The sequence below is a fragment of the Tiliqua scincoides genome, chromosome 5, assembly GCF_035046505.1.
Source record: "Tiliqua scincoides isolate rTilSci1 chromosome 5, rTilSci1.hap2, whole genome shotgun sequence".
Classification (NCBI taxonomy): domain Eukaryota; kingdom Metazoa; phylum Chordata; class Lepidosauria; order Squamata; family Scincidae; genus Tiliqua; species Tiliqua scincoides.
The window spans coordinates 130,834,876-130,843,795 of NC_089825.1; the positions used below are offsets into that span (position 1 = coordinate 130,834,876).

At 47.1% G+C, this 8,920-nt stretch overlaps 1 gene segment (V, D, J or C); it reads right to left on the bottom strand.

Annotated features, from left to right (window-relative positions):
* LOC136651391 (Ig mu chain C region secreted form-like) overlaps window positions 1-4,267 on the bottom strand; it is a 112,843-nt gene extending 108,576 nt beyond the window's left edge. The window contains 2 exon segments of the C gene segment in view: window positions 3,778-4,094; window positions 4,188-4,267. Coding sequence covers window positions 3,778-4,094; window positions 4,188-4,233 — 363 coding nt within the window.
* Between the last annotated feature and the right edge of the window lie 4,653 nt (window positions 4,268-8,920).

An 8,920-nucleotide genomic window follows, 5' to 3' on the forward strand; every position in this document is an offset into this window, starting at 1 on the left:
CATTCCTAATCCTGATTGGACCAATTGCACATTCGAGAGGACACCTATAGAGAAAAAAAGAATAGTCACAACATTGAGGCATCACTTGTGAGTAACCAGGTTCCATAAGCAGCAACGTACTTCAGTATATGTGTGACGTGGATGGGGACACTGAGGGGTTTAACATGCCCCAATATTGAGCAGTCAGAAGAGTGTTGTCTCTCCACATTTCCATTAAAATCTATCTATGAAACCTGAAGTCTACAGCAAAATCTGCAACTCCCACCTGTTTCAGTGCCACCCAGGAAGACATCCCAAAACAGTCTTTGGGATGAGCCCAGTGAGGATGCCAAGTGAGGATCGGAAAGATTGTTGGCATTTTCAGGCATAAATCTGCCCTGACAAAATACTTACAGAGTGGCCCGAACGTTAATAGAACCAAAATGCTGACAGACAAGTTCATGATTTTTCGCAGGCAAGAATTGTAACCCGTATTCAGGAGCAGTCAGGGAGAGACGGTACAGCCACCAGGTCCCTGTGACTGGGGGCTTGGCACCTTAAAGGGCAGCTCCCTGGGAGGAATTTGCATGTCTTTGTCAGCCAGGAGATTTAAGACTGTCTGTGGACTGAGCGTCTCTACTGCCACTTTGTTTGTGAGCACTGGTGATGTCAGAGATGCTGGGCATTCATCCATCCTGCTCAGGATTGTCTCCTCTGACTGCCACAGACTCCCCGGAGCGTTCAAGGGGCTCTCTGCTAGATGCTGCCAGGGATCGGAATGAATCCTTCTGCACAGAAAGTAGGCGCTCTGTCACTGAGCTGCGGCTCCCTTGCCCAGTGGCATCGCTAGAGGGGGTGCAAAGCACTAAGTTTTGCAGGGAGCCTCACCACAGTGTGCCAGCAGCCCCTCCTCTTCAGAGCCAATCACCTCTGTTTTTGCTCCCCTCGCCTGGAATGGCTCAGAAGCGGAGGGGCCACTTGCACACTGCGGTGAGGCTCCCTGGATACTTAGTGCTTTGCACCCCCACTAGCTACGCTACTGCCCTTGCCCTCTGTGCCTGCAGAGGGAGAATCAAACCCTAGTCCTGCAACGGTCCCGCTTTTATTTAAGAATGTTTCAGTGGCACAGCTTGTGTCTCTTTCACTGAAATAGATGCCCTGATATGCTTTTCAACTCCACCAAAGCGGAACAGGGAATCAGCCCTAAGAGGAGGGCTGTAGCTCCACCAGGCTCGCAAGTGCTGCAGGGGAAGAGAGCCTCCCCACGATTCAGAGGATCTCTCTTCCTATACAGCATTTGCAAACATGGACCTTGGAAACTTTGTCCTGGGAAGCAGCCAAGCGACTCAGAATATGCTGCCAAAGGAAAATACAGGGACTTGTCTGCTTCCTTTTAACTGTGAAATGCTGCCACCTATTGGTGGACAAGTAGAAGTGCAGACCTCAACTTTGAAAAGGATCTCCATACTCTAGGACAGGGGTGTCCAAAATTTTTGGCAGGAGGGCCACATCATTGTGTCGGGGGGCCAGGGGAAAAAAAATAATTAATTTGCATTTCAAATTTGAATAAATTTACATAAATGAATGTATTTGAGATGGAACTTATATGAATGAATGAAGGTCTTGCAATAGCTCAAGGACTATAAAAGGCCTTCCACAAAGCAAGGCTGGCCTTTCGTTCGCTGCCACTGCTGCATCACAGCAAGCAGTGGAGGGAGCCCTTGTCCCATAGCTCACATGAGAGGTCGAACATTGTGTTGGGCCAGCGCAGGCTCCAGCAAGTCTCCAGAGGCTCATTGGAGACTGGGGGCTCCCTGAGAGCCGAATTGGGAGTCCCTGAGGGCCGCAAGTGGCCCCCGGGCTGGGGTTTGGGCACCCCTGCTCTAGGAAACTGCAATCACTTTCACGATAAACTCAAACCTCAGAAGGCTTTTTAACGGGTTGCATGGGCTTTGAATGGACACCGTGATATTTGCTCTGCAGTAGAACTGTGCAGCTCTCTTGCAGTGTCCCACTGGACATTGCAAGTTCCCAGGCTGCTTCTCCATCTCTCCCTGCATTTCCTGCCCCTTCAGTGGCTGCCTGTCCCCATTCTCCCTGCCCAAAACTGGCTCTCCCAGTTAAGTCATTCCCATCCATGTTCAGCCAAACACAGCACATCTTGTTTAGAGTGTATACAGAGCCAAGAGAGCCATGGTGGTGTGGTGGTTTGGGAGTTGGAAGATTCAGGTTCAAATCCCCACTCAGTCATGAAGTTTCCTGGGTGACCTTGGGCTAATCTCTATCTCTCAGCCTCACCCACTTTACAGGGTTGCTGTTGTTGTTGTGGTTGTGAGGACAAAAGGAGGGGAGGATCTGTCTGTGCTACCCTAAGCACCTTGGAGGAAGAGCAATATAAAAATGCAATAAATAAATAAAGTCATATTTTTCATGCTGTCTTCCTGGTTGAATTCATTCCTCTCAATAAACTGATTCTTGTTTGTTATTCAGGGCATGGAGTCACTCACTGAGCCCTACACTCTCATTCAGTGGTGTAGCTAGAGGGGGGTGCAAAACACTAAGTTTTGCAGGGAGCTTCAAAGCAGTGTGCAAGCAGCCCCTTCCCTTTGGAGCCATTCCAGGTGGGGGGAGGAAAACGGAGGCATTTGCCTCCTTTGGAATGACTCCAAAGGGGATGGTGTCCGCATGCACTCCACTGTGAGGCTCCCTGCAAAACTTAGTGCTTTGCACCCCCTCTAGCTATGGCACTGCTTTCACTGGTACCAGTCTGTAGGCTGTGTGCACCAAAACCAACAACCAAAGGTACTTGGCTTCATCCTACACCCACCCTCTCTGCCTGTCATCCTGACAGACATTTTAGTAGAGCTCCCAGAACCAGACTAGCTATCTAAGCGCCGTGGTCTTCTGGAAGAAACAGTGAAGGTTACGCAGGGTTATAAGAGGAATTGACACATTTGAACTGTGGTGCTGGCAAAAATTGTTATGTATACCATGGACAGCCAGAGTAACCAAAAGAGGTGCTGGATCAGACAAAACCTGACATATCATTCGAAGCCAAAATTCGGAGACTACGGATGACTTCTTACTCTGGCCATGTCATTGTGGAAATTCACCAGAGAATGCCATGATTCCAGGAAGCATTAATGGGGCAGGTAAAGAACACTTTGGCTGACTGGACACCATCAAAACAGATACGAAGATGAATATCCAACAATGGAAAGAAGCTGTGATTGGTAGGGCAGCATGGAGAGCTCTTGTCTATAAAGTCACCTGGAGTCAGACTTGTCGGACTGGATAAGTAGTGGTATTGCTGAATGGATAAGTAGTGGTACAGCACTGCAATCAACAACCAAAGACCCCTAGCCACACATGCTACAGGAACATATGTGTACAAGTGTTTTTGGAGCATCCATGGTAAGCCTGGGTGTGTGGGTGGTCAGAGTTATGTCTCCGCCCCCAAATATGGATGGAACCCCAGATCTTGACTGGAGAATGTGCTAACTGCCTCATTGCCACTCTCTCTCTGTGTGCGTGTGGGTCTGCATCTGAGTATGACCAAGAAATGAAATCAGGGCCTGGCCTATGCAATTGCATCCATGGCTTCCATATCATTCTATGGGATAACATGCATTCCTTCCATCCACCCTCTCTGCCTGCCATCATGACAGACATTTTAGTAGAGCTCACAGAATCAGATGTGCTTTAACCAGACTAGCTCCATGGACTTCTGGGGGAGACAGCAAAGCTTATGAGGTCAGAGTGTGGTTTCTGTATGACTGTTCCATGGCTTTGCCTCACTGTGTCTCTTGCACAGTAATACTTGGCTGTGTCTGCAGCTGTCGGAGACCTCAACTGAAGATACACTTGATTTCTGGAGGTGTCCCTGGTGATGCTGGTTCGGCTGCTCAGTGCAGGATTGTAGTAAGAGGTTCCTCCATTTGCAGTGCTCCTAATGTTCCCCAGCCATTCTAGTCCTTTCCCTGGAGGCTGTCGGATCCAGCCCCAATAGTAATCACTGACCTGGGCCCCAGAGATAGCACAGGTCAGTTTGAAGGACTCTCCGGGCTTCACCACTCCTGGGCCAGACTCTGTCAGCTGTAGACTCGATAAGACACCTATAAAGAGGGGCAGAAATCTGAATTGGGCACTGGATTCTTTTATGTGTTGGGCTCATAATTATTTTTTTAACCCATTGTGTAATTCCTCACCTGGTGAGATATTCAGGAAGATGAGAAAGAGTAAGAGGGACTTCATCTCTTCCTTCTCCCTTTCTTTGGTGCAGAACAAAGGGGTCCCAACCAGGGTATGGAGTAAACCCCGATGATGCTGTTTAAACAGGAAGAGACTGCAAGGCAGATTTACATAAAGGAAGAGCCTGCAGGGCAGATTTGCATATTGAATTTTGTGTTTAAGAAGCAAAGAGGATAAAAGAGGGACTCTTGTTAAAGTTAGCAGTTGAAAGGGTACCGATGCTGCAGAACAATCTGGATCTCGGGTTCTTCTTATGATTGGAAGAACTGTTCTTTTCGGTAAAACCTTCAGTATCCCTTCTCATACACTATATGTCTGAATTTTCAACTTAAAATCACAAGTGGTCAACAACCAAATTATCTGTCCCTCCTAATACACCCCCTGGAGAGAAGGGCCTTTACCTTGGCACGCTGTAATGTGACCCCCTCTAATGACTTGCATGGCAGATTTAGAAATGCCTCCAGGGAAGATTGTTTATGTAGCTGCAATTTAGGCAAAATAGAATCATCCACACACATCATATTGCACTGTCCCAGATATCAAGTACTAAGGCAGCAATTTCTCTCTCCCTTGCTCCATCCAAAACAGGGCATTCTGAGAAAGATATAATTCACTTCCTTCTAGCAGGTGATGTAGAACATACGACCCTCTCAGTCGCACAGTTCCTAAATTTGAGTATTCTGAATTGAGCCAAGCTTTCTGTACCAAGTAATCACTGAGTAGGCTACATTCTGGCAAGATCCGCAGTGTAACTGATTGTTTCTGTCTTTTAAATAATTCATTTTTGTTTGTAAAATGTAATGTACGTTGTATCTGTGTGTACACATAGGTGTGCATATATACATATATTTGTGTACTACTTAGGTTTATACTCTCTACGATTTCTGTACAGTGTCCTCACCTATCAAATGTTTATGCCTAATAAAGGTTTTGTTGACTGTTGACTATATGTCTCGTGTTCTTCTGATGTGTGCAAACAGACTTGCATGTACATATATACGGGTACATGGCTCTGGGTGCCTGTCAAGAGAGCATGACCCGGGTCAGTAACATGATTTAGAAGCAAAACCGATGGCAAGAGACATCTGATCCACAGGCCAGGAGGAAGGCTATACTTTTAACTGGCCACACACTAACCCTCCCCTCCTCACACTCTACCAGGCTGGTTTGGTTTGCTCCTAGGGACATTCCCTGGGCAATTGTACTTTGCTTGCATAGTGCTTTTGACATGGTGAACAGAAGTCACCGCCTAGGAGGTTCTTTACGTGCAGCAAAGAAGTTGTTAGCGACACAACAGAAGGGTTCTCTACCCAGCTGCCCTCATCAACACCATGGCCAGATTCAATCAAGTGGCCTTGCTAAAGGAACCACTGGCTTCCTAAACTAGCTGCCAGGCCATTGGTCATGTGCAAGAACCGAACAACCAGTTAGAAATCCTAGGGTGTGCCCGTTCATTGCAAGGAGGGAAAGCAGAGGTGCAACAGGAATTCTCCTCGGAGGGGACATAATTAGGCTGCATTATTATCAGGGCTGTGATGCAATGCTCTAGGGACACCCACTGCAGATGGTTGGCAACCTTCAGTCTCGAAAGACTATGGTATAAGCCTACAGTACCGGATATTCCTGGGCGGTCTCCCATCCAAGGACTAACCAGGCCTGACCCTGCTTAGCTTCCGAGATCATGGTATAAGCCTACAGCACCCGGTATTCCCAGGCAGTCTCCCATCCAAGGACTAACCAGGCCTGACCCTGCTTAGCTTCCAAGATCATGGTAGAAGCCTACAGCACCCGGTATTCCCAGGCAGTCTCCCATCCAAGTACTAACCAGGCCTGACCCTGCTTAGCTTCCGAGATCATGGTATAAGCCTACAGCACCCGGTATTCCCAGGCGGTCTCCCATCCAAGGACTAACCAGGCTTGACCCTGCTTAGCTTCCAAGATCAGGCATGTGCAGGGTAACAATTGCAGGTCTGCCCTGTGCAGAAACCAACTGAAAAGAAGCTAGGCCAGGTTGGGTCAGCAAGTAATGGAGAGATGCAAGGGTTGGCAACTTCCTCCATGGACGCACAGGAGCATTTAATCAATGAATTTCTTATGGTCCAGCAGCAGTTTCCTCGTTACATATCACCCCAGTAAAGTCATTTTGTATTTGGTAATACTTTCCTGGCTGCTGCTGGAAAATCCTTCAAGGTTAATTACAGAAGTGGAACTCCCATTCACTGAACACGGCAGATGCCCCAGGTGCGGAACCCATGTGCCTCCAGGACCACATGGGAAGCCTTAATGAGGTTCCTGACACAATTGGAAACTGTGCTTCCAGTTTGCCGGAAGCACAGTTTAATACTGCGGGGAAGTCTCAGATGACTTCTCTGGTTGGTTCTGGAGCTGTACAAGACTCTGTTTTGTTTCAGAAAAGTGTGTGTGTGTGTGTGTGGGGGGGGTCAGCTTCACAGATTTTTGCCTGGGGGTGCCTCAAGGGGAGGTCTGCCACTGGCTAATTGAAGAGTGTGACTAGATTGCAATGACGAGATAAAAGACACGGGATAAATAATGCTTGTCAGATGTCAACAATTCTCATTTTCAGACTTTTCTTCTCATTGGGATATCTTGGACTATGTGTCCCAACGGTATTTAATTTCAGCCACTTGTTCAACCTTCTTGATATCTAAAACATTTTAGGGCACATTCTGAGCTCCCCATTTTTCAGGAAAGGGTACAACAAGTCTGTTACTTTCAGATTTTTTTCCCCCTAGGAATTGCAGTGTCTGGCATTCCAAGCATCATGCTTACCCTGAAATGAGCATCTTATGGTTCAGTCATGCTCAGTTCTTAGTAATCATGCTTCAGATTGCAGCCGTGGACTGGGTGCGCACCACATTGTCATGTTATAAGCCAAATGGAGGCACCTATCCATCATGAAACCCTCATGAATGGGGGTATCTGTCAGTGAATCTGAACCTTCTTTCTCTGTATGACGGAAATTGCACAATGTCATGAATGAACTTCCTCAACCACTTCCCCTCCTGGTTTTTGCCTGGGTCTCTGCCTCACTATGCCCACTGTGCTTCTCGCACAGTAATACATGGCCGTGTCTGCAGCTGTCAGGGAGCTCAGCCGGAGGTAAATTTCATTCTTGGAAGAATCGGATGAGATGGTTACCCGGCCTTGGAGAGATGGAGCATATTCAGTATCCCCATTTTCTGGGTCTATCTCTCCCATCCAATCCAGTCCTTTCCCAGGAGGCTGCCGGATCCAGCTCCAGTAGTAGTTGTCAATGTTGTTATTATCAGAAAATGTGGCCGCACATGTCAGGCTGAGGGTTTGTCCAGGCGCCACCATTCCTAATCCTGACTGGACCAACTGCACATTCGAGAGGACACCTATAGAGAAAAAAGCATAGTCACAACATTGAGGCATCACTTGTGAGTAACCAGGTTCCATAAGCAGCAACGTACTTCAGTATATGTGTGACGTGGATGGGGACACTGATGGGTTTAACATGCCCCAATACTGAGCATTCAAAAGAGAGTTTAGTCTCTCCACATTTCCATTAAAATCTATCTATGAAATCTGAAGTCTACAGCGAAATCTGCAACTCCCACCTGTTTCAGTGCCACCCAAGAAGACTAAGCAGTCTTTGGAATGTGACCACGGAGGAGAACCAAGTGAGGATAGGAAAGATTCTAGGCATTTTCAAGCATAACTCTGCCCTGACAAAATACTTACAGAGTGGCCCGAACGTTAATAGAACCAAAATGCTGACAGACACGTTCATGATTTTTGCAGGCAAGAACTGTAATGTGTAGTCAGGGAGAGACCCACCAGGTCTCTGTGATGGGGGGTTTGGCACTTTAAAGGGCAGCTCCCTGGGAGGAATTTGCATGCCTTTGTCAGTCAGAAGATTTAAGGCTGTTAGTGGACTGTGAGAACCTCTACTGCCACTTTGTGAGTGCAGCTGATGTTAGAGATGCTGGACATTCATCCACCCAACTGAGGACTGTCTGACTGTAACAGGCTGTCCAGGGAGTCCAGGGGTTTTTTCCTCCAATGTTACCAGGTATTGGAGTGGGACCTTCTGAACAGAAAGCAGGAGCTCTGCCACTGAACGGTGGCTCCCTTGCCCTCTGTGTCTGCAGAGGGGGGATCAAACACTGGTCCTGCCACAATCTTGCTTCTATTTAAAAAGGTGACCCTTTTTAAAAGAGTGATTCAGTGGCCTGGGTTGTCCGTGTCTTTTATTAAAGCAAATTCTCTGATGAACTTTTCAGCTCCACCAAAATGTAATAGGGAATCGGCCCTAAGAGAAAGGCCATAGGTACATGAGGCTTGCAAATAATTTGGAGGATCTCCCTTCCAATACAGCATTAGCAAAAAATGGTCCTGGAAGCAGCCAAGCCGACTCAGAATATGCTGCCAAAGGAAAATACAGGGACTTGCCTGCTTCCTTTTAACTATGAAATGCTGCCACCTATTGGTAGACAAGCAGAAGTTCAGTCCTTCCCTTTGGAAATACAGGTTGAGACTAATTATTCCTGTGGGTCCAATCACTCATGTGGATTAAAAAAAAAATGCACTGTAGCAAATCAATTTAAAAACAAAGTTTCTTTGTTCTTCTTTGTTATTTAAAAACAGCCTTGCTGACCTTTTGACTCTAAGATAGGCGTCATTAAGAAGACAGTCCATCAGCCCT